At 42.1% G+C, this 26,744-nt stretch overlaps 1 protein-coding gene across 1 annotated transcript in view; it reads left to right on the top strand.

Moving 5' to 3' along the window:
• The first annotated feature begins 622 nt into the window (after nucleotides 1-622).
• Nucleotides 623-26,744, top strand: part of SCFD1 (sec1 family domain containing 1) — a 94,642-nt gene continuing 68,520 nt past the window's right edge. Inside the window, exons 1-8 of the mRNA XM_060261801.1 lie at nucleotides 623-890; nucleotides 4,396-4,466; nucleotides 6,141-6,229; nucleotides 15,752-15,842; nucleotides 16,846-16,968; nucleotides 19,718-19,805; nucleotides 21,405-21,494; nucleotides 24,965-25,020. Coding sequence (XP_060117784.1) covers nucleotides 860-890; nucleotides 4,396-4,466; nucleotides 6,141-6,229; nucleotides 15,752-15,842; nucleotides 16,846-16,968; nucleotides 19,718-19,805; nucleotides 21,405-21,494; nucleotides 24,965-25,020 — 639 coding nt within the window. The 5' untranslated portion in view covers nucleotides 623-859. The remainder of the gene's footprint in view (nucleotides 891-4,395; nucleotides 4,467-6,140; nucleotides 6,230-15,751; nucleotides 15,843-16,845; nucleotides 16,969-19,717; nucleotides 19,806-21,404; nucleotides 21,495-24,964; nucleotides 25,021-26,744) is intronic.

Raw genomic sequence — 26,744 nt, 5'->3', positions numbered from 1 at the left:
CAGTGAATTCCACATGTTAATCACCCTTTGGGTGAAGAAGTACTTCCTTTTATCCGTTCTAACCTGACTGCTCAGCAATTTCATCGAATGCCCACGAGTTCTTGTATTGTGAGAAAGGGAGAAAAGTACTTCTTTTAATAAGTGGTAACAACGTGTAATCATATAATATAACCAACAAATTTTGAGATAGTGTGCTCTTTAACTGCGAACAGTGTGTAGACTGGCCTCTCCACCCACCCTTGTGTTGATTTTTAAAACAGGATTTGGCACCTTAAACACCACCATTTATTTCCGCGAGCCAGAGCTGGTTCATCCACGTCCGTTAAGTTGCTACTTTTTATAATACCACAACAAAAAGCGGGGATGAGATGCGACAAAGCCAGACTGGTTTAAAATAAGATCCAATGAAAAGCCCATCTTCGTTATCCGTTAAATATGTTCCCCAAAAAGAGTCCGGAATAAAAATATGGTTCCAACGCCACCAGTACCAGCGGCTCCTTCTGCCCTTCTCAAATGATCACCAGAGCAAGGGCGGGACCGTACGAATTATTGGCCAGATGCCCAAGGGGGTTAGGTACGGTCGCTGCAGGTTGCAGAATTACCGGAGAGAACAGGAACCAGAAGCACAGACCCGAACTTCCGGCTCATGGAGACTCAGCCTAACCCAAAGGCTACGGCGCTTCTCTGCCGCTGGTTTTTCCTTCGCAAAACGGCCAGCCGCAGATGAGGAAGCGCAATCTTTGCAAGAAGCGCCGCCTGCCGCACCACGTCTTGACTGAAGCCTGCTTGGGCCGCCACGTCTGCCGGGGACTGTAAGCGCAAAGGTGAAGGGGCGGAGTTGGGTAGAACCGAGGGAAAGATGGCGGCCAGCATCCGGGAGAGACAGACGGGTGAGTGGTTGCCTTCCTCGCGCTCCCACAGACTTGCGCGGGTTTCGACTGTGGCCCCGAGTACACGCTGGGCTGGGCCGGTGTCCGCTTGAGGCAGTTGTTATTATTGTTATTATCTCATGTGTTCGTCCGCCCCCCTCTCCGGTGATTTTCAGAATCTTTTATCTGTGCTCCCACCTGAATTCTGGGGCTTCGTGTTAGAGAGGAGGGTTTTCTTAACTTTCTGGCTGACTTATTTGGTAGGGAGCTTTATGTGCTCTTTTTGAGCACGTAGCCCGCCCAGGGGTCCCAGGCGCTGTAATTACTGCGGGACTTCCTTCACTGACGTCCCCCATTTCGTTGCCTTCTCAGAAACACATCCTTATCCCGATTTTGAATCCTTTTGTAATCATCGGGTAGAATTGATAAATAAGTTAATGCAAAAACAGAAAAGACTGGGAAGGTAAGATTGGCAGAGTTGCACAAGTAACTCCGGGAGGAACGTTGTTAAAGAAACTATCAACGTGTTACTTGAAGATATGAGAATAAATGCTTGGCAAGGCATAACAAGGAGTCTATAAATGAGTAGTGTATAGCCTATGCAATTCAATAGTCTGTGTTTTTGTTTAGTTTCTTCTTTTAACCGTTTAACATTCAGGACTTTTAATGCTTTTCATTGATGTTAAACATTTTGGGTACTTTTGATGTGAATGTTATTGGCGCTAAGCACTTCACCCAGGTGAAGTAGTGAGAGTGCTGCCAACAGATATGCGCATATTGTAGTACAGCATGAAAACACAAAAGGACCAAAATGTTCAGTCATGAAGGTGTTCATGCAGAAAAGAGTAGTTCAGCAGAACAAGTGCAGAAAGGAATAGTTTATTCCTTTGTGCAGAAAGGAAAACAAAACAAATGAGATGCTTTAGTAAGGCTGTCTGCAATATATACTATAGAACTATACAAAATCTTCATACAGTCATCGTATCAAAGGTGTTGTCACTTGCAACATGGATTTAGAAGCAGAAGTCATCTGAGGACCACACACACCTCTTTCTTATCACAGTAGAGCATCCTAATTCTGACATAGAGAAAGGAGAAGAGAGTTTCACATCTGGGAGATGGCTAGGATTTTCTTTCTTTAACATCGTTCCTATGAAATGATATCCTTCATCCAATTTCTGTTCTAAAACCATCAGATATTAGATATTTAAAGATATTTAAACATAAGAATGTTCTTTAGTGGTAGGCTTTTGCTTTCCTGATCGCTAGATTTCTTCTTGTTTCCATCCTAAATGGGTGCATTTATCCCTTTGTTTTTCTACCACTTTAAAATATACATTATCTCTATTTGTTTTAGTGGGTTAATTAGGCTTCCTTTATCCCATGGTCTTCTATCTGCTGCTTCTAAACGATGGATCATTTTGTGCTTTTAATAGCTCTGATACCTTTTTTATATGGGGCAGTCATTTATTTGAAAGCATTACAAAGACTCTTTTCTTTGTTTTCTGCATGCAATCATATCTATAAAATTATAACTGCACCAATCAGGCATTTTTGGAAGGTTTTTTGGAGTCTCTCTGTCCTTCAGTAATCCTTTCATTTTTTAAAATATAAGATCCTACCACATCTATGACTTGATTTTGCTTCTTTTGCATTTAATGATGCGGCTCTTGTTTGTTTCAGTGTCTCCAATAACATACTTTTAAAATTCCTTGTTCATTCAACTTATATTTGCTTTGCTGAACTTTAGTTTCCTTTTGGGAGCAAACTTTCCACGTTTTAAAATAATTGTACTTGCATTTTAAATAAAGGGTAGTTCGCCATTGCCTGTTTCCACATTTTATCTGAACTCTTATATGTTTAATCATCAAGTTTCTTGACTCTCCTGACATTTCCTTTCAATTTCCTTTTAAAAAGCCCCTCATTTTTGAGAAGCTACTTCTTCTGAAGATAAATTGACTGTATTCTATTTCCTGGGCAATTTTCCATTCACAAACATGTTAAATATTAAGCTTTGTGGTTGCTATTTCTGAGTGATTTGATTACACATATCTTACGCCAGATACTGTGAGCATCTTTTAGGATTAAGTTCCCCATAATCTCCTTTCTTATTGGCTCCAAGACTGGACTGAGTCTCAATCGTGTCTTGAGGTCTTATCTCTATGACAATCTGAATTGTCATAATGTGGATTTCCCTAGTTAATATGAGTTTAATTAAGATAATCTATTACTACAGTGCTTTCTCTTTTTGGCTGCTTCCCTGATTTCTTTCTCCTTTTCAAGATTGCATTAAACATTTGGCTAGAGGATCAGTGGTATATTGGTAATGTTACTTTCTCAGTGGAGAAGGAAGAATAATAATAATGCAGATTTATACCCTGCCCTTTTCTCTGAATTAGAGACTCAGTGCGGCTTACAATCGCCTGTATCTTCTTGCCCCACAACAGACACCCTGTGAGGTGGGTGGGGCTAAGAGGGTTCTCACAGCAGCTGCCCTTTCAAGGACAACTCCTGCGATAGCTATGGCTGACCCAAGGCCATTCCAGCAGCTGCAAGTGGAGGAGTGAGGAATCAAACCCGGTTCTCCCAGATAAGAATCCATGCACTTAACCACTACACCAAACTGGAGTGTGGAATTCTAGGAAAAAGTATCTGTGATATCTCAGTAGCAGGTGGGAAATGGCTTCCTGAAACTTCTGGAAATAATGAAGCAAGGATGAAGGCTCTAAATGTAGGAGCTCTCAAGTTTTGACTGGTCGTACTAGCCAACCCAAAATTTGTCATTGCTGCTCCTGTCAGAATGCTGCGCAGTCAGAATTTGTCACTGTCTCTTTATCCAGTTCCAAGATCAAGAGGTTAGAGGATCTTCCATATTGTGCTGTGCTTAAGATCTCTCTGGACTCTGCTGCTGCACAGATGTCCTTGACTTTTAATCCTGGCACTCAGGAGATAGTTCTGCCATTGCTTCTATCCTCTCCTCCATCCAGTTTGTTGCTTCCCTCCCTTTCCCACTGCATCCTTTTCAGTAGCCTACACAGCAATTCAACTTTAGCATTCCATCCCTTCTGGTGATCAACATGAGAATTTAATTGCCTGTCTCTTAGAGTACCCACTTTGAACTGCCTGGGCAGACTGGGATATATTGGAGAATGGCAGAGGTGGTTCCCTGGCTACTGTTGAAAGGTTCAAAAGGAGGGGAAGAAGCTGTTCATATGGTTGGTACTTTGAGTTCTGGGTAGGGAAGGAGAAGTAGGATCTCAGTAGCTAAATCATAAAGGACAGAAGGAGAAGGATACTCATCACCATGGTGAACATGGAGAAGATATACAGGTTGTAAAGCAGCATGGTAAGAGAAGAGTTAGAAGATGTTTGAACATAGTACATGAAGGATAGGAATAGACAAGTGGAAAACCTGTTTTGGGGATACTTTTAAAAAGTTATACATTTTCGAAGTTATTCAACATCTTGATTGCTATGAGGAGGATAAGAAGAAACTAATAACAGAAATCTATTCTTTCTTTTTCAGTGGCTCTGAAGCGTATGTTGAATTTTAATGTACCGCCTGTTAAAAATAGTACAGGTGAACCTGTATGGAAAGTAAGTCCAAATACTATATCAACCTGGGTAATTTGGTACTTCCTTGGTAATTTGTAGTTTTCGATTAACTTGCTTGTTTTGATTTTCAAAGTAATGCTTCTTTAGAGCTGGTTAATAGATTTATATATTGGAGTAGTTGCTGCTGCTAATAGCTTATAGTACTGTTTACATTATGGTATTAAATGTACCAATTTGCAAATGTAACTATACCTATGTAACTAGAAGAAATTCTGTATTTAGATGGGTGACTGATTGCCTGTTGCATGATACTGAAGTGGAAGACTGTTTTTTTAAAAAGCTGCCTTTTTTCAAAACAGCCATTGTCCCAGCATATTGTAAAGCTAGATTGCAGTTGTTTGCAACTGTTGTTCATATACTTGAAAAGCTGTCATATAGAGGATGGTGCAGAGTTCTTTCCTTTTGCCCCAGATGGTTGGAGCAGAACCAACAGGTTGAAATTAAGTCAGAAGAGTTTTCAGCTAAACATTAGGAAGAACTTCCTGACAGAGCAGTTCCTCAATGGAACAGGCTTCCTTGGGAGGTGGTGAGCGTTCCTTCTTTGGAGTTTTTTAAACAGACTACATGGCCATCTGACAGCAATGCTGATTCTGTAAACTTTAGCAGATCATGAGAGGGAGGGCAGAAAGGTTTTAATCAGTGCTTAGTTCTTGTGACCCTTTCTTACATGTCCAGGGAAATTGGAGTCAAGAAGCAATTTTTCTCCAGGCCAGTTTGGTCAGGGATCCTGGAGGGGGTTTTTTCCCCCCATCTTCTGGGTATGGAGAATTGGTTACCGGGGGGCGGGGGAATGGAGGGAAATAATGAATTTCCTGTATTGTGCATTGGGTTGGACTAGATTATCCTTGAGGTCCCTTCCATGATTCTATATCAAAACCATACCATACCAAAACACTGTTGATAGCTCTGGAAAAAAAGGTGGGCATTACTTTTTTGCCCATCTTTTATTCTTTCCAAGATTCCAGTAACAGTACAGAGAAGATCATTTTGATTGACAAAACTATGTGAGGGAGAAAAGGAATGGAAGCATTTTAGCTCTTAAAGTTATGGGAAGATCCAGTTGTGAATCGCTGTATTCTCTAATTTAATCCTCGGAAACAGTAGTTTGTAATAAAGTGTTCTTACAGTATGATCCTAAACAGAATTACACTGTTCTGAGCCTGTTGACTTTAGTGAACTTGAAAGAATGTGACTCTAATTAGGATTGCACTTTTAATTTTATAGAACTTTTAGTCACCACAATACTTTTTTCTTTATGTATTTTTGCTCCCTCCCCATTTTGTGTTACAGACTAACCTTTTTTGCTTGCCTGAATTTGTGAAATATTCATCTGCCATCTTCGTTCTTTTTTTTTTTTAAAGAATTTTAAAACATAAGAATTTGCTTGTGTTTTCTTCACATCTTAAGTGTTGGTAAAGACTTTTCCTCTGCTGAATAACAGAGCCCAAAAATGTTGGTGGACATCTTCTGTTAAAGTTCAGTGATATGAATTATGATAGTACAGCAGTAGAAGAACTTTGCTATCCAGTACTGCAGGTGACTGACTTAAAAGATTCAATGACAGCTCTGGCTATATATGTGGTTCTTCTCATGAGTGTATGGAACTTTCTGGGATTGGAAACAAGTGTATATTTGTTATGAATTTTTATGTTACAGGTTCTCGTTTATGACAGGTTTGGCCAAGATATAATATCTCCATTGCTTTCCGTGAAAGAACTAAGAGACATGGGCATTACTTTGCATCTGTGAGTATTTTATGATTAAGTGTTACAAGTTTGGTTTGGTGACGTGACTTCATATGATCTTCATCGTGGTCTCTGTGCAGTCCCACACATGGGTTTTCCCGCTGGAACGAACCCGACCTCGGAGAATTTAAAGCTAGCCTAGGCATTTATTTTGGCACGCATTCCCTCCCGCTCTGGGGAGCAGGCATCCACTGCGCATGCTTGGAGCAAGGGGAAGGTGCTCCACCCACCCAGTTTCTTTCTAACCGCCGCCCGGGATAGTCCTTCCTTGTTGCGTCTCCTCTACTTTGCTAGCCTTCTTATCTTTTACCATCGTCCTTCCTCGTTCGTCTTCACCTTCTTTCCCTCTACCCCGCCCCCCCTTCCCAGGCGTATGGAAGGAAAGGATCCAAAAACCACTTTTAAATGTGTACTCGCTGCGGGACAAAAATCCCCTTGACAGATGGCCACTTTCAGTGCTTGTTTTGTTTGGGGGAGGCCCACAGAACCAACACCTGTATCCATTGCAGCCAGTTCGGGAAACAGGCAAGAAAAAACCGCACCGCGAGGCTGAAGAGTCACCTTTTAGAATCTTCATTGCGGCCTGTGATGTCCCACGCTTCTGGGTCCCAAAGTTCGCCGCCTTCCCTGACCCCGCAAAGAGACATGGCGAAACTGGCAGCTTCAGTGGCATCGGCTCCCAGTAAGCTTAAGTCCGGCAAGCATACTAAAAAGTCGGACGACTCCAAGAAAAAGCATCACTTGGAACCGTCATCAAAGTGACAGCAGGAGTCGAAAACATCGAAGTCGACTTCGAGGACCCAGCCAGATCCTAGAGCTTCTGACACCATGACTACAACCTTGGTACCAAAAACCTCGGTGTCCAAATCTACGGCACCAATTGTTCCACCAGAACTTTTGATGCCCACTGATGTGATTGCTGACAAGATCATACAGATTTGATCCCGGTCACCATCCATTCACGAGTCCCTGCCTGAAGACATCTTAGCCATGGAGTCTATGGAACCATCACCTCAAATCCAACAAAGAACCAACCTTCTCGAGGTGCATTCATTCCGTGAAGTGTCGGCGCCAAGAGCATTTAAGGATTCTGCTGTCTCCCCACTCCACTGGGAATCTCTGGCCCATCGGTACCGAGAAAGGTCTCTGAGTCGACGTAGAGATCAATACTACCATTACAGCCAGTCTAGATCTCGGTCGCCATCTCCATACCGGCATCACTATTACAGGGCTTCTAGATCTCCATCCATTGAATACTGACATAGGTACCATGACTAACCTCGGTACCGTGAGGATGACCGCGACCAACCTCGGTACCATGAGGAAGACCAACCTAGATACCGTGAGGAATCTTATCAACCTCGCCATCGAGAAGAAGCTCATCGTTACAAAGATGTTGGAGACCCTCATCACCGGTACCGGGACGAAGCCTACTATCGACACCGATAGGAACTGAAGCAGACATCGCCATCTCCCTCGACATCCAAACATACCATGCATTCAGACCAAGCTACCGTGGTGACAAAACCTCTATCTGTGACAACACCGGTACTTGACAGACCCTCGACTCCAGTAGAAGTCCAAGAGGACTCCGAAGCCGGAAACTCTGAGTCATCACATTCAGTCTCGTCTCCAACATCACCAGCATCTGACATTACGAAAACCAGTTGACCTATCTCCATCTGGGGGATCCAAGGCTTATCTGGATCTACTCACGAACATGGCAAACACACTCAACATAAAACTAACCACAGACTTGCCGAGGGTATCGGACGTGGTCCATGACCTGGTCCATGCTGACTTGCCTGCAGGATCCTTCTTACCGATGCTACCTGTCCATTTAGAAGCATTGAAGGAAGCTTGGGATAAGCTGGCATCAGTTCCACCAATGTCCAAACGTATTGAGTCCTTATACAAAATACATGCTCCAGATTGAAATTTTTGTTTTATCACCCTGCTCCAAGTTCGATGATTGTCCATTCCTCTTCAAAGTCAAAGCAGACACGTTGCCCTGTTCCGCCAGGGAAAGAAGTTGGATACATTGGGCAGAAAGCTCTACTCCCTTTCCACCGCTACATCCAAAATTCATAATTATTTAGCCTATTTTGCTGCCTATTCTTTCAATTTATCATCCCAATTGAATGCACTAGTTCCATCCTTACCTGAAACCTCACAAAAGCAAGCTTCAAAGATACTGCAAAAACTTAACCGTGTGAGTAAGCAACAAATCAACTCAGTACGGCATGTAGTGGCTTGTTCTTCAAGAACCATGGCTACTTCCATTGCCTTACGCAGACATGCTTGGCTTCATTCATCATCACTTCAACCTGATATATTTTTATTTTTTTTATTTATTTAGTTTATATATTTATTTCGTATATAAAGTTTAAGATAGAAGATTTGCCTTTTGATAGCCAAGGTTTATTTAACGCAAGCACTGATGACATCTCACCCACAGTAGATGACAGCAGAAAGAGAGCCAAGAGATTAGGGGTTAGCCAGCAACAACCTCAAACTAACAGGCAAAGAGGATGGAAAACACCTTTCTACAAGCGTCCCCGTTCCCCCAGGCAAGCTGATTATTGGAAACAAAAAGCTTCTCCAGCCAAGCAACCATTCCATCAGCATCCACAACCACAGTCAACCAAAAAAGTGGCTACGGCCACGAAACAGTCTCTTTGACTTGCTGATGCCACCACCACCACCGATACATCATCTTCATTCCCATACAACAAGGCTGCTTCCCTTTTACCCCATGTGGGAATCCATAACAACGGATTTATGGGTCCTCGCGATCATCCACAGGGGTTACACCGTAGAGTTCGCTTTGCCCCCAAAGCACCATCACTTCATACCTACCCCTCCTTCTCTACCTCTTCAGGAAGAGATTGCTACCTTGCTGGCCAAGGAAGCCATAGAACCAGTACCACCTCAGTACCATCATACAGAGTTTTACTCCCAATACTTTCTGGTCCCAAAGAAGGATGGAGGGCAACGTCCAATACTGGACCTTTGCGAACTCAACCGTCACATCCGATACAAAAAATTCCGCATGATCACCTTGCAGTCTATTCTCCCTCTTAATTCCCAGAAACGCTTGGATGGCACTTATAGACCTCCAAGATGCCTATTTCCATCTTACCATCACCCATTGCCACAGAAGATGCCTAAGGTTCGCTGTTGGGAACAATCATTATCAGTTCCGGGCTCTTCCCTTTGGCTTATCAACAGCACCATGGGTCTTCACCAAGTGCATGGCGGTGGTGGCGGCGTCACTATGTCAACGGAAAATTTCCATATACCCGTTCATAGACAACTGGCTCATTGTGGCTCAATCCCAAGAGCAGCTTCAGCAGGACATTTCGACCACACTTACACTCCTGTCTTCTCTAGGCCTACAAGTCAACCTCCAAAAATCCAATCTTGTCCCGACACAGGACATCCAATTTATAGGCGCACGCCTATCAACGTTAACGCACAAAGCCTATCTACCGGCAGACAGAGTTCACAATATTCAGACCTTAGCCAATGCCTTCATATCTCACCCAACCCAGACAGCTCTCACCTTCCAATGCATGCTGGGTCTTATGGTGGCTACAACTTCTGTCCTCTGGCATGCAAGGCTTCGCATGAGACCCCTACAATTGTGGTACGTTCAGTTGTTCCATCCACACCGTCAACGTCAGCGAACCCTACTAACAGCTCCACATCACATTCTTCTAGCAATGGAATGGTGGACAATAGAAGATCACCTTCTGGCAGGAATGCCATTCCTGAGATCACCTCCATCAGCCATTGTCACGACAGACGCTTCGAGATGGGGTTGGGGAGCCCATTTTGACACCCTAACAGTGCAGGGACAGTGGACAGCCTACGAGAAATCCCTCCATATCAACTGTCTGGAACTCCTGGCGGTCCACAGAGCACTCAAATCGTTCCTGCCATCTCTTCATGGTCTACACATTCAAGTCACATCAGACAATGTTGCGACCGTGTTCTATATCAACGGACAAAGAGCTACTGCATCTACCCGTCTGTGCAAGAGAGCTCTAGCTCTTTGGCTTTGGAGCATTGGCCACAACATACATCTGACAGCTGTACATCTATCTGGGATCCAAAATATCCAAGACTCTAAGTCGCCAACTCGTGAACGATCACGAATGGACACTCAAACGATCTTATCTCCAACCAATCTTCAAAATCAAAGATTTCAGGTTTTCACGGCTGGTAACATCATTAGGGTTTGTAGAATCTTTCGGGATCAAGTGCTGTGTTCTGCTGGAGAAAGTTTTCCTTCCAGACGTTTCATTCTCAGCTGCGGAGGACATCCTCAGTGGCGTTGCAGCCGGAGCAGGCTCTCAGACCTTCTTGGCTGCTGTGCATTGAGTGGAGCCAGGGCTGCTGGAGAGCTGCTATTTCTAGGCTGGAGGGGGTGTGATGAAAGGGCAATTGGTTTGTTGATGTGCCCATTGTTTGGTGGGGCTTCCCTGGCTCCACTCAATGCACAGCAGCCAAGAAGGTCTGAGCGCCTGCTCCGGCTGCAACGCCACTGAGGATGTTCTCCGCAGCTGAGAACGAAACGTCTGGAAGGAAAACTTTCTCCAGTAGAACACGGCACTTGATCCCGAAAGATTCTACAAACCCTAATCTTCAAAATGTTCGGCGTTCCAGTCATAGATGTATTTGCTTCACTGGACGATGCCCAATGCACACATTTTTATATGCCAGGTCCCCCTTCCACTCAGTCTGCGGGAGATGCTTTTCTCCACCAATGGAAAGGACCACTTCATTACTTCTTTCCACCCATTCCACTAATAATGAAAACGCTCCAAAAGATTCAATTAGATCAGACCAATTGCATACTAATAACACCCTGGTGGCCCCGTCAACCATGGTTCACCACACTTCTCCTTCTCTCCAACACCGTATTTCATTGTTTCCCTCAAACTTGGGACCTTCTTTCTCAACAGAATGGCAAGGTCCTACATCACGATCCAGGACTCCTGCAACTAACTGCTTGGAGGATCAGTTTTTAGATTTTCCTGCGGAAGTCCGACACGTTCTATTGAATGCCGGAAAACCATCCACCAGAAGGTCTTATTCTCTGAAATGGAAACGGTTTACTCAGTATGCTGCCCAGCACAATTTCTTACCTACATCATCTTCTATAGCTCAAATTCTGTCATACACCTTATCTCTCTCCAACTCCGGCCTTGCTTACTCCTCTTTGAAAGTTCATTTGGCTGCCATTTCAGCCTTCCATCCACATATCGAAGGACGCACAGTGTTTTCTCATCCTGCTGCAAAATCATTCCTCAAGTGCATTCTGCACCTAAGACCCCCAATTCAACAACTTCAACCAACATGAAGTTTATCTCTTGTCTTAAGTCAACTAATGAAACCTCCCTTCGAGCCAATGGCATCTATACCACTGCATCATTTGTCATGGAAAACAGCACTGTTGGTGGCACTTACATCTGGCAAAAGAGCAAGCGATGTTTGTGCTTTCTGGACAGACCCACCTTACACTGTCTTTCACCATGACAGAGTGGTTCTGCATCCCGATCCAACCTTTCTCCCAAAGGTCGTTTCACCTTACCATCTAGGAAAACCAACCACTTTACCCTCTTTTTTCCAGAATCCTAGTGACATGGGCCAACGAACTTTACACAATCTTGACGTACGTCGGGCCCTTGCTTACTGTGTTGATAGAACAAGCCCTTTTCGTAGCCTACAGGACTCATAAACAAGGGCAAAGAATTTTTACACAGAGACTCTCGAAATGGCTTGTGGCTGCTATTAAGTTACGCTATCAACTAGCTAAACAGCCTATACCTGAACATTTACAAGCCCATTCCACTAGAGCTCTCTCTACATCCTTGGCTTTCTCCAGGGGCGTACCGATTGAAGACATCAGTGCTGCTGCAGTCTGGTCTTCTACATCGACATTCACCACGCACCATGCCTTAGATGTCCGTGCATGGCAAGACGTGTCCTTCGGACAAGCTGTACTTCACTCTATCTTTGATTGAAACCTGCTGTCTTTTCTCATGTAAGTACAATAAATTTTTTGAGTGTCTATATGCATATTTAATCTATGCCGCTCCTTTACAGAACCAGCACCCACCTCCATGCACTTCAGCTTACCAGTCACCCATGTGTGGGACTGCACAGAGACCACGATGAAGATAAACAGGTTGCTTACCTGTAACTGATGATCTTCGAGTGGTCATCTGTGCAGTCACACATGCCTGCCCAGCCTTCCCCGCTGCTGGTTTTTCTGCTACGATTTACATTTAAGATTCCTCTGTTCAGCGGCAAGAAGAAACTGGGTGGGTGGAGCGCCTTCCCCTCGCTCCAGGCATGTGCAGTGGCTGCCTGCTCCCCAGAACGGGAGGGAATGCGCGCCAAAACAAACGCCTAGGCTAGCTTTAAATTCTCCGAGGTCGAGTTCGTTCCAGCGGGAAAACCCATGTGTGTGACTGCACAGATGACCACTCGAAGATCATCAGTTACAGGTAAGCAACCTGTTTTTATTTGAAATGATTTTTGAGATTTAATGATTATTAGGATATAGTATCAAGCCACCAGTTTTGTGCTTGGCTAGTATAAGGAAGCCAAAGGATATTGATTGCACTGAGAACTTCATCCTCTCTCTTGTAAAGAGCAGGCTGAAGAACAGAGCAACATGGTTTTAAATTCTTTGCACTGTTTACAAGTCTAAGAGAAAACTATGAAAATAGTTTATAATTTTGTAAGTTACTGAACATTTTAAAAATCACAGCATTGCAATCAAAAACCTCTATTCTTTCTGGAGAGCCAGCATGGTGTAGTATTTAATAGCAGCGGACTCTAATCTGGAGAACCAGGTTTGATTCCAGTCTTTTCCACATGAAACCAGCTTGGTGACAGTCACAGTTCTTTCAGAACTCTCTCAGCCCCATTTATTTCACAAGGTGCTTGTTGTGAGGATCGGAAGGGAAGGTGTTTGTAAGGTGCTTTGAGACTCCTTAGGATAGGGAAAAATGGGAATAAAAGCCAGCTCTTTTTCTGGTAGGGTTTTGTTTTGAGTTTCTAGATGCTCTCAATGACTGTGCTATGGAGCAGATGGTCACAGAACCTATCGGGTGGGGTGATCCTGGATTTGGTCCTAAGTAATGCCCAAGACTTGGTGAGAGATGTAAAAGTGATCGCACCGCTTGGGAGCAGTGACCATAACGTTATTGATTTCACCATTTGTATAAATAGGGAGTTGCCCCAAAAGACCAGAACAACCACATTTAACGTTAAAAGGGGTAAATTCTCTGAGATGAGGAGGTGTGTGAAGAGGAAACTGAAAGGAAAGGTAAATACAGTCAAAACCCTTGGGGAAGCTTGGAGGCTATTTAAAACTACAATCCTAGAAGCTCAGATAAAATATATACCACAAGTTAGGAAAGGCACAAACAGGTATAACAAAAGGCCTGAATGGTTAACAAACAAAGTAATGGAAGCTGTAAAAGGTAAGAAGGACTCCTTTAAGCGGTGGAATGCTGGTCCAAGTGAGATTAATAAAAGGGAACACAGGCTGTGGCAAATCAAATGCAAGACTGTGATCAGGCAGGCAAAAAGGGACTATGAGGAGCATATTGCAAAAAACATAAAGACCAACAATAAAATTTTTTTCAAATATATTCGAAGCAGGAAACCAGCAAGGGAGGCAGTGGGGCCCTTGGATGACCAAGAGGTAAAAGGATTACTGAAGGAGGATAGGGAAATGGCTGAGAAGCTGAATTCATTTTTTGCCTCAGTCTTTACTGTGGAAGATGAGAAGTGTTTGCCTGCTCCACAACCACTAATTTTGGGAGGGGTGTTGAAAGACCTGAATCAAATTGAGGTGACATGAGAGGAGGTCCTACAACTGATTGACGAATTAAAAACTAATAAGTCACCAGGTCCGGATGGCATACATCCAAGAGTTCTGAAAGAACTCAAAGTTGAACTTGTGGATCTCCTGACAAAAGTATGTCATCTTTCATTGAAATCTGCTTCCATTCCTGAGGAGATCCAGGAAACTACAGCCCAGTCAGTCTGACTTCAATACCGGGAAAGTTGGTAGAAAGCATTATCAAGAACAGAATGAGTAGGCACATTGATGAACACAAGTTACTGAAGAAGACTCAGCATTGGTTCTGTAAGGGAAGATCTTGCCTCACTAACCTGTTACAGTTCTTTGAGGGGGTGAACAAACATGTGGACAAAGGGGGCCCAATAGATGTTGTTTACCTTGACTTCCAGAAAGTTTTTGATAAAGTTCCTCATCAAAGGCTCCTTAGTAAACTCGAAAGTGATGGAGTAAAAGGACAGGTCCTCTTGTGGATCAAAAACTGGCTAATTAATTGGAAGCATAGAGTGAGTATAATTGGGCAGTCTTCGCAGTGGAGGACGGTAAGCAGTGGAGTGCCGCAGGGCTCAGTACTGGGTCCCATGCTCTTTAACTTGTTCATTAATGATTTGAAGTTGGGAGTAAGCAGTGAAGTGGCCAAGTTTGCAGATGACACTAAATTGTTCAGGGTGGAGAGAACCAGAGAGGATTGTGAGGCACTCCAAAGGGATATGTTGGGTGAATGGGCATCAACGTGGCAGATGAGGTTCATTGTGGCCAAGTGCAAAGTAATGCACATTGGGGCCAAGAATCCCAGCTACAAATAGAAGTTGATGGGTTGTGAACTGGCAGAGACTGATCAAGAGAGAGATCTTGGGGTCGTGGTAGATAACTCACTGAAAATGTCGAGACACTGTGCAATTGCAATAAAAAAGGCCAACACCATGCTGGGAATTATTAGGAAGGGAACTGAAAACAAATCAGCCAGTATCATAATGCTGTATCATAATAAATCAGCCAGTATCATAATAAATTGATGGTGTGGTCTCATTTTGAATACTGTGTACAATTCTGGTCACCGCACCTCAAGAAGGATATTATAGCATTGGAAAAGTCCAGAAAAGGGCAACTAGAATGATTAAAGGTTTGGAACTCTTTCCCTATGAAGAAAGCTTAAAACACTTGGGGCTCTTTAGCTTGGAGAAACGTCAACTGCAGGGTGACATGATAGAGGTTTACAAGATTATGCATGAGATGGAGAAAGTAGAGAAAGAAGTACTTTTCTCCCTTTCTCACAATACAAGAACTTGTGGGCATTCAATGAAATTGCTGTGCAGTCAGGTTAAAACGAATAAAAGGAAGTACTTCTTCAACCAAAGGGTGATTAACATGTGGAATTCACTGCTGCAGGAGATCGTGGCTACAAGCATAGCCAGCTTTAAGAGTGGATTGGATAAAAATATGGAGCTGAGGTCCATCAGTGGCTATTAGCCACAGTATATATTTGTGTGTGTGTATGTATATATATACACACACACACATATATTGGCCACAGAGTGTTGGACTAGATGGGCCATTGGCCTGATCCAACATGGCTTTTCGTATGTTCTTATGCTAAGAGCATGTTTATAAATTGCATCTGTTCTTTTATTCCCCAGTCTTCTGCACTCTGATCGAGATCCTATTCCAGATGTCCCAGCAATATATTTTGTAATGCCAACAGAGGAAAATGTTGACAGGCTGTGCCAGGTAGTGTAAATCTGGAGTAAGAACTAAGAGTTCCTGTGTGCATTGTAGCACAGAGTTCACAGAATGAGTGGTTTGGTTTATGCCAGACAGAGAGAATGCTTGGGCCAGATAGCAGCTGCAAGTGTCTTTGTGCTGCTGCTTTCCTGGTTGCAGTGAATGGTTCATGGCAATAATTAATCTGCTTTCCAGTGCAGTTCAGCGCAGCTTTAGCAATATGTCTGCCTACTGCTTGGAAAGCACATTCTATGCAGAATAGTGTTGTGGCAGGAGGGACTTTAAATTTCTCTGGCACTAAGGTAAAACTGCTTGGTTTTGCTGATTACAGTGCAAATGTGTGGTTTATTGTGATTATTTGCATCTGTGCCTGCAAGTTCCCAGTCTACATTCTGACTGACATATTGCTTGTTTTTGACAGATAGATCAGGTTGCAAGTGATAGGCTCTTTAGTATTATCTGCTAAAGCAGCACAGCAGCAAATCTATGTCCAAGTGTGTTTACACACTTCTTTCAAAGGGGAAACATCCTGCTCCCCCCCTTAAGTCATTATAACAACTTAAAAAAAAATTCCCTTTGGTGAAACAAGCTGCCAGAGAAGACTTAGTACTGTTTTTGTTGTTTACTATTGTTAGAAAACAGTTTAATTTGTTTTGGATCTGTTTTACATAGCATGTCTCCTACACTGATTTCTGGCAACTGTTCATGTGCACCGCACTCTGCATATTTCACAATTTAAAAAGAGCAATATTGTACTTTTTTTTTTTTTTAGCAGTACCTTTTCTCCATTTCAGATTTAGTTTTTCATGACAAAACCTGCTTTGGGGCAAGTGGTTTCTGTGCTAGCCAAGTTACATACATTCAACAGTACATTATAAAACCTTAATCTGATAGTTTTTCATACATAAAACCAGTATTAAACTTTAAATACCTTGCTATGTAGTAAGCTGTCATTGTTGAAGTATTCTTGTTAACTAAAAACAACAGTGTAATTCTTTTTTTCTTTTAGGATCTTAGAAGTCAACTTTATGAGTCTTATTATTTAAATTTTATTTCTGCTATTTCAAGAAGTAAACTGGAAGATATTGCAAATTCTGCTCTTGGTGCTAGTGCAGTAACACAAGTGGCTAAGGTACAATGTTTATGATATGTTAATATAGATGTCTCCATTATTTCCATACACGGGTTTTTTGAGCAGGAACACAGTTCCAGCTGGTTTGGTGTCAGGGGATGTGGCTAACATGCAAATGAGTTACTGCTGGGCTTTTTCTGCAAAAAAACCCCTGTCCGTACAAGTGTGTTATACAGCATAATAAATTTTCTGCCTAAACTATGAAATTATGCATATAGAACAAAGGTAAATACAGTCAAAACCCTTGGGGAAGCTTGGAGGCTTTTTAAAACTACAATCCTAGAAGCTCAGATAACATATATACCACAAGTTAGGAAAGGTACAAACAGGTATAAGAAAAAGCCTGCTTTGTTAACAAAGTAATGGAAGCTGTAAAAGGTAAGGAGGACTCCCTTAAGCGGTGGAAAGCTAGTCCAAGTGAGATTAATAAAAGGGAACACAGGTTGTGGCAAATCAAATGCAAGACTGTGATCAGGCAGTCAAAAAGGGACTATGAGGAGCATACTGCAAAAAACATAAAGACCAACAATAAAAAATTCTTCAAATATATTCGAAGCAGGAAACCAGCCAGGGAGGCAGTGGGGCCCTTGGATGACCAAGGAGTCAAAGGATTACTGAAGGAGGATAGGGATATGGCTGAGAAGCTGAATGGATTTTTTGCCTTAGTCTTCACTGTGGAAGATGAGAAGTGTTTGCCTACTCCACAACCACTAATTTTGGGAGGGGTGTTGAAAGACCTGAGTCATATTGAGGTGACAAGAGAGGAGGTCCTACAGCTGATTGACGAATTAAAAACTAGTAAGTCACCAGGTCCGGATGTCATACATCCAAGAGTTCTGAAAGAATTCAAAGGTGAACTTGTGGATCTCCTGACAAAAATATGTAATCTTTCATTGAAATCTGCCTCCGTTCCTGAGGATTGGAAGATAGCAAATGTCACCCCATCTTTAAAAAGGGTTCCAGAGGAGATCCAGGAAATTATAGGCCAGTCAGTCTGACTTCCAATACTGGGAAAGTTGGTAAAAACCATTATCAAGACAGAATGAGTAGGCACATTGATGAACACAAGTTATTGAGGAAGACTCAGCATGGGTTCTGTAAGGGAAAATCTTGTCTCACTAACCTGTTACAGCTCTTTGAGGGGGTGAACAAACATGTGGACAAGAAGGACGCAATAGATGTTGTTTACCTTGACTTCCAGAAAGTTTTTGATAAAGTTCCTCATCAAAGGCTCCTTCGTAAGCTGGAGAGTCATGGAGTAAAAGGACAGGTCCTCTTGTGGATCAAAAACTGGCTAATTAATAGGAAGCAGAGAGTGAGTATAAATGGCCGGTCTTTGCAGTGGGGTGCTGCAGGGTTCAGTACTGGGTCCCATGCTCTTTAACTTGTTCATTAATGATTTGGAGTTGGGAGTAAGCAGTGAAGTTGCCAAGTTTGCAGATGACACTAAATTGTTTAAGGTGGTGAGAATTAGTTGGGAGTAAGCAGTGAAGTGGCCAAGTTTGTAGATGACACTAAATTGTTCAAGGTGGTGAGAACTAGAGAGGATTGTGAGGCACTCCAAAGGGATCTGTTGAGGCTGGGTGAGTGGGCGTCAACGTGGCAGATGAGGTTCATTGTGGCCAAGTGCAAAGTAATGCACATTGGGGCCAAGAATCCCAGCTACAAATAGAAGTTGATGGGTTGTGAACTGGCAGAGACTGACCAAGAGAGAGATCTTGGGGTCGTGGTAGTTAACTCACTGAAAATGTCAAGACAGTGTGCGATTGCAATAGAAAAGGCCAACGCCATGCTGGGAATTATTAGGAAGGGAACTGAAAACAAATCAGCCAGTATCATAATGCCCCTGTACAAATCAATGGTGCGGTTTCATTTGGAATACTGTATGCAATTCTGGTCACCGCCCCTTAAAAAGGATATTATAGCATTGGAAAAAGTCCAGAAAAGGGCAACTAGAATGATTAAAGGTTTGGAACACTTTCCCTATGAAGAAAGGTTAAAACGCTTGGGGCTCTTTAGCTTGGAGAAACGTTGACTGCGGGGTGACATGATAGAGACTTACAAGATTATGCATGGGATAGAGAAAGTAGAGAAGTACTTTTCTTTCTTTCTCACAATACAAGAACTCATGGGCATTCAATGAAATTGCTGAGCAGTCAGGTTAAAACGGATAAAAGGAAGTACTTCTTCACGCAAAGGGTGATTACCATGTGGAATTCACTGCCACAGGAGGTGGTGGTGGCTGCAAGCATAGCCAGCTTCAAGAGGGGATTGGATAAATACATGGAGCAGAGGTCCATCAGTGGCTATTAGCCACAGTGTGTGTGTGTGTGTGTATACATTTTTTTTTTTGGCCACTGTATGACAGAGTGTTGGACTGGATGGGCCATTGGCCTGATCCAACATGGCTTCTCTTATGTTCTTAATAAGTTCCATTTTTAGGTATGATTATATTTTACTCAAGATTGTACAAAATATTTTGGGTAGTTTTATTCACAGTAAAATGGACAAGACACCTTTTAACATGTCTGCAGTTATTTTCATAGTTGTTTTTTTTCCTGAAGGATTTCATAAATAAAAACTTTACATGGCCAAGAATGCGTTAGTTGAGATGATTATAATTGCACAGTTATCGGTATTTTCTTCACTGTATGTTTAATCATGTAATATTAAACTACACAAATAAATGCTGTATCTCAACAAAGCAGAATTACATTCCTGTCAATGATCTGTTTGTTTTCATTTACAGGTTTTTGACCAATATCTTAATTTCATTACTTTGGAAGATGATATGTTTGTACTCTGCAATCAGAATAAGGAGCTTGTTTCATATCGTGGTAGGTGAATAATTTTTAAAACATTAAATGTCTAGCATTGAAATCAACATAGCAGTGTTCTATGTAATTTCTATGACTATGCACATTTTTTCATGCTGATGTTGAATATTACTACATAATTCTCAAGGAATATGTTCATAATCTCGACTGCATTTCTTGATTTGTTGCCTGTGCTGATAATCTATATGCTGATAGGCCGTTGATTGAATTATAAAAGTAAACATGCAGAGAGTTTACTTCCTCGCTAGCCAAAATATTCTTATTTTTTCATAAAACCCTGTTGGAGATTTTCAACTCATTGTTTTTGTGTTTTGGTGTAGGAGCTATTCATTTAGTATGGATCTCTTCATTCAGAATACATGTGTATATTATATTCTGCAAGTGGGGGACATATGAAGCGTTATGGGGGGATAGTATTTAATTTCCGCTTCATCCACTCTTTCCTTTTTTATTTCCCTGGAATCCCATATAGTCTCTACTCAATTCTTCCTGTGTTCTTTCCTTCCCACCTAGCAGCCAGTCTACCTTTATCTGTCTGTCTTCAGCTTACCCTCCTTCTCTCCCCCTGGCCACTTCTACCCATGAAAACCATGAACCAGAGGTACATTGCACATTGTGGATCTCTTAGAAACTTACAGAAGCAAAACGGATATCAGAAACCATGTAGAGAAACGGATAATGTATTAATAATAAAAAATATACATATTAAAAAAAAAAAAAGAAACTTACAGAAGCACCTCATTTTCTCCTAGATCCTCTTTTCCACACTTTTTCCATGTTTTTTTCCTCCTCCAGGCAATCTCAGTATCTTCACCTTCCTCTTCTTCCTTTCTTTCTGACCCATCCACTTACAAAGCTACCTCTTATCAGACCCCTATCTTCAACTATATTTATTATTTAATTTATGCCTCCGTTTCTCCACAATGGAGACCCAAAGCAGCTTGCATCATTTTCCTGTCTTCCATTTTATCCTCACAAGAATCCTGTGATGCAAGTTACACTGAAAATATGTTGCTGGCCCAACATCATTCTCTGAGTTTACATTGCAGATTGGGGATTCGAACCTGAGTCCTCCCAGATCTAATCTGAAGCTCTAATCACAGTACCACACTGACTTTTGTTGAGGCTGCTGTTCAACAGTAGCAAGGAGCCAGTCCTGAATAAGTCATGCACATTGGTGGTTGATGCTGGCCCTGATGAGTCGTCCCTCAGAGGCCAAAACAGCCCTCAGAAGGACCCTACGCCCCCCCCCCACCTTTTATGGACAAAAACCAAGGCTGGAATCCGCTGCCAGTACTGTGTGCTTGACTAGGAGTGACCACTGAGGGCATTCATTTCTTAAAGCTATAAATGCAGCTTTTATTATTTTGGATTTAAAAAAAACAAAAATTCCCAGTGCATTTTGTTGTATTTATTTTTTAAACAGTTCAGATTTTTCTGAAAACCTTGAGCATTTTTCAGATTTATAGAAATATCTGCCTTGTCTTTTCATGGCTCTGATCTCCAGATTTAAATGTCTAGAGATTTGGCTATGTTGAGAATTAGATATATTAATGGAAACTTAAATTATTCTTCCTCTTTATTTAAAAAAAATTCTAGCCATTAACAGACCAGACATAACAGACACTGAAATGGAGACCATTATGGATACAATTGTTGACAGCCTATTCTGCTTTTTTGTTACACTTGGTAAGTATAGGTTTGTTGTTATTAAAGCTGAGTGGTTAGCTGTTGGGAACAGAGGGAAGAAGTAGGCTGTGAGGAACCGGTTAGGGTCAGCTTGGGAGGGTGACCATTCTAAATTTTTCCCCAGTCACCTTCCCTCAGTCCCTTAGGCACACATACAAAAATCCTGTCAGACCTCTAAAAAGAAATAGGCACCAGATGATTTTAAAGTTAAAAACCAAAGAAACATTTATTGGATAACAAAAGGCAAAGGAGAGGGATAAAATAATATTGGTTAAATCTGATCAATAACAACAAATTAATTTGCAGGCAGATGGTTGGCAAAATAATCAATTACTCAACACAGAGATTTGTCAGGCTGAGGAAAGAATTAGATATATAACCCTGGCAGAAGATTTTTAAACTACCAAGCAGGTAGACTTCAGAATTCTATGGAACTCTATGACAGGCAGGCAGTGCCTACTGGGCACTAGAAATGCTTTATATAGCCCTATGTTCTGGCTACTCAAATAATAAAAATAACAAACTGACAGTCACTCTTTTCCACTCACACTGAGAACTCCTGACTGGTGCCAGATTAATTCTCCCTCGCAGACATTCCACACTAGCATCCAGGACTCACACCACTGAGAGCTAATACCTCACTCCTGTGTGTCTCAGCCCCAACTAGTTTTCTGGTCTGAATCTTGGGAAACCCTGCTGACCCCCAGAATCCAGTCCTCCCTTCTGAGTGTTTGTGCGATCTCAGTCTGTACAAGAAGTCTGCCTTGATGTGGTGGCAGAACTCCCACAGAGAGCTTCTTCTCAAGAAGGTGCCTGGTTTTGCCCCCTTCTGACTTCAAACCCTTTCTCAGACAGAAGCTTAGCCCAGCTCTGCGTCCACAAGGAACTCAGCCCCACTGGCTGTTCTCAGCTCCTTGTCCAGTTGCTTCATATCACAACTGACCAGCCTTAGTCCCAGTCTTCACACTCTAGACTCTCACTGAAGACTTTTCTCTCAAAGACTCTAAACTAAACTGAAAACCCTGAGGTGTTCCTTGCTGCCTCTTCATTTCACTACATTTCAGTTACCATGACTGCATACCAACCAAGCTTGTTCTCCAGCTTCTCATGCTAAGTTCCTGAGTCCATCACATAGGCCTACTCAGGATTCTTCATCATTTCAAAGACCCATTGCAGGCATGACTTTCACTTCATAAAACGTGGGAATATTAGTATGTACTGATAAAGTTTCCTGCCACCGCCTTCTCTTAGCAACTTCCCAAAAGCTGATGTGGGAATTGTAGGATGATTCACAGCGTGGGGGCTACAGTGAGAATAGGGAATGAGACAGGCATCACTGTTAGCTAGCTGAATTTCTTGTGCCAGCGAAAGCACCACATGCAGAAGAAACGATGGTAATTTCACCTAGTACCCTTTCTCTCTGCAAGCCCTTACACCTTAGTTGTCCTTGTCCTCATACATCCCACAATCTCCAGCATCAGCGTTCAGAGGGCAATAACCATGCCATAAACAGCTTCCACCTATTCTGCATGAATTCTCTTATTTTCTGCAAGAATTTAGCTCTGCCTTCCTTTTTATGCATTAACCATGTTGTGCTGTCCTAACACTGAACTTAATCCTCCTGTTGTTATCTTTTCCCAGAGCTTGCAAACCAGCTTCAAACTCTAGTTTCAAACTGTGGTTTAAAGCTAACCATATTTAAACATGATGTAACATTATGTCTGAACTGGTGCTAAGACAAAAGAAAATACACTTAGTAGAGAAGAAAAGGAAACATGCAGATTTAAGGTTAAGAGTCTGGAGAGCATTATGTATGCACTTTTAAAATACTCTATAATAAGAATATAAAAAGCTAAATTGAAAAGATTAAAATAATTTACAAAAGCAACAACTGACAGTAAGCAACATTAAAGTTACAAGAGAGTAAGGCTTTAAACTACTTGTGCAGCAGATAAAACAATAATTGTTCACAGGTTGGAATAAAAGTACATTTCCTTTCTTTAGAAATCCCTTAAATAATTTTTACAGCTCAGTAGAATGGCAGAAGTGAAGAAACCAGGTGAGTTTTCTGGGAAGGGAATACCTAACCTCAGATCAGCTCTGTCCCTCATGCACACTTCCTCAGCAATTGCTCATATAGGTTATATTAGTCTTCTTCCATGGTCACTGTCATTTTATAACCCCAAGTTTCTTGGAAAATGACAGTACTATATGGGAAAGGATCCTTGCCTATGGGAAAGAGCTTAGAAGCAATTGTTGCAGCCTCACAGCACAGTTAATTTCCTCATTTCAAAAGTCAACAGAGCTTTAATTTACCATGTCAATTAGAAACTCACCCAGAGGCATCAGAAAACCAGGCGGATCCATCAGAGTCCTTCCCATAAGCCTATGCAGGTAGTGATCTGAGATAAAGGAACCTCCACCATCATGTCGCTGCCTTCTCCTCCCGAACCAGTAGCCGTTTTGAGGCTATAATCTGTATAATATCAGATGTCATTTGAGATAGTCTCATCATTGCTGTTGCAACCATGAAATTTTGAGCTGTCCCCATCAAAAAGCCTCCCTGTGGATGGCTGAAGTCCCTGGCATCAAAAGTCTTTGAAACCATTGAACTCCTAGTCTGTCTCATGTGTCAGTGCAGGTATATACACTTGAAAGCATCTGAAACTACTTGTGCAATCACTGGCTTATATCCAAGAAACCATGAATGGAAGGGAGTTGTGGATCACTGCCAATCCCACCAAGCCATTCCTAGAGACTGGGGGATACATTTTTATGTATGGTAGAAGCTATTGTTGGAGGAAGAAATTGCCAGGAACTCTCCCTCCGATTCTTGTGTGAATGGAGCAAGAATTTACATGACCTGCTAATTTTCACCAGTCAGTTGTTGGTGCTTCTATCCCTGCTCAACCAAGGATCAAGGGATCCTTTGGACTGGCATTGAATTGGGAGGTAACTACTGTGAGAGAGGAAAATTGCCAGAAATCAACGCCCACTCTTGTGTGAGTGAAGCGAGGGCCCATGTGACAAGGTGACTTCAGCTGATTGTTCCTTCCCACTGCTCTCCTTCCATCCCCACGTACTGCACCCCACAACATTCCCAGAGGTCCTTCAGACCAGGTTTTTGGGGTTCCCAGGAAATTGTATTGGTAAAGAGGATTGTAAGTCTTCAGTTCTCATTTGCTTGGATTCAAGCCATTGACTTGCACCTCTTTCACCAAACTAGTAAAAATAACCACATATAAGATCAGAGAACTGTTCCATTGAGAAATCAAAAATATGCAGGCTAATTTAGGAGACAGTTTACTAATGTCCAGGAATTTCTGAGCAATTCCTGAGCTTTATAAAAATGTGTTTAACTATTATTTAAGAGGTATTCTTTAGTGGGCAATATAAAGCTCATGTGTCTTAGATATATGCTATGTATTGTTTCAGAAGGGTTAGCTAGTTTCAATTTTTATTTTTAATAGGAGCTGTTCCAATAATCAGATGTTCAAGAGGAACAGCAGCAGAAATGGTGGCAGTGGTGAGTTGTGAAGAACAAATGAAACTTTCGAATCAAAGAAAATATTGCTGTTTAACAAAAAGCATCCAGCAGTTGGTTGTTTTGACCAAGCCATGTTGCACAAGTGATGGTTTTAATCAAGCCATGTTGCACAAGACAGGACAGCTGTATAGCACCATGATGCTGTGGTAATTCTTCAATAGTGTCACAAGCTAAGAAGACATATTCCAGGAAATTTTCAATGCATTTATGCAAACGATAGATGCAAGGCCAATTATAAAAAGCCACAGCGTGAGCAGTTTCAATAAAGAACACCTGCCTTCTTATGGCAGGAAAGGGATGAGATTGACTGAGAACCATGGGAGTGGCAAGGATTTCTTTGCCTTCTTTTGGAACTGGGGCTCCACCGGAGGAGGAAGAACTTCATTTAGGCCAGTATGACCTTGTGGGAAGGAATGAAAGGGACTGTTCCAGCAAGTGTTTAAGGAAGGAAATAGGTACTTCCCGTGCTGAGAGGGAGATGTCCTGGGAGAGGAGGAGGAACAAGGTGGGTCACAATTAGGGATGGACGTGACCTGAACCACAAAGCAATTTTTTTTTGTATTTGTGTGTGTGCATCTGTGCATGTATGCCTGGAAATCATGGCAACTTGTGGTGACCCCCTATTGGGGTATGGAAAACATTCAAAGAAGTGTCTTGATAGAGACTGCCTCTGCCTCCTGCTCCTAGTATTCCAAGGAGGTCTTCCTTCCAAGTACTTGCCAGGGTTGTCCCTATTTTGCTTCAACATCTGGTGAGATCAGGCTTGCCTGGGCTATTCAGGTCAGGACTATGAAGCAAAATTTTGCCATGTTCATGGTTCACAAACAGAAGTTCATGACTGGTCTCCAGTAATGAATTTGCATGAGCATTTAAAGTAGTCTGTGGCAGTTCATGGATAGAACAGAAAGCAGGGATTTAAAGGAACTCCCTTTAAACCCTTGCTTTCTGTTCTCAGTGAAAGCTGCAAAAACAGCTGAGAGATGGGGAGGCACTCCCTGATATGCAGCTGTTTCAGGCTGTCTTATGCAGTCCCTTTTAACTTTAAAAAGACTTCATAAGACCGCCCAAAAACAGCTGTGCAGCAGAGAAGCACTCAGGGACTTTAAAGTTTAAAGGAACTGCACAAGACAGCCCAAAACTGCTACAAAGCTGGAACTCACAACGGGCTTACTAGCAGGAGCAGCCTCCAGGGAAAACTCACCTGACCTTTGGGAGATACGATGGTGCCTCACATACCTGATGTGTGAGTTCCAGAATTCCTTTCAGGTTGATGAACAGTTCTGTAAAGAGCAAAACATGATTGAGATAAATGAGATTAATATATTTTTAATTAATATTATAATATTAATATAAATTTAGAATGGAAAAATATCAGTGGAAAAAGGTTTTTGAAATGGTGGGGTTTTGTAGGATAAGGAGGTAGTCTTGCTTTGGATGGGGCATATGTGTGTCTGTGGGTGGGGCATGTGTATGTCTGGCAGTATCACAAACATTATCTGCTAGTTGTACAAAATATAGCCATCTCAGGAATAATGAAAGTTAATTTAGCCAGCATCTCACCAGATTGTGCTTGGACTACCAAGAAAATAAGATTTCTCAGTAAAGAAAACACAGTTGTGGTGGCGGGGCAGTGTCTGTCTCCTTGTTATTCTTCTTTCTTGTTTTGTGATTATTTATACCGTTTCCCTTTATGATAGTGGTGG

This window comes from Heteronotia binoei, chromosome 21 (genome assembly GCF_032191835.1).
Source record: "Heteronotia binoei isolate CCM8104 ecotype False Entrance Well chromosome 21, APGP_CSIRO_Hbin_v1, whole genome shotgun sequence".
NCBI classification, from domain to species: Eukaryota; Metazoa; Chordata; class Lepidosauria; order Squamata; family Gekkonidae; genus Heteronotia; species Heteronotia binoei.
This window is presented reverse-complemented; position numbering and strand designations above follow the sequence as displayed.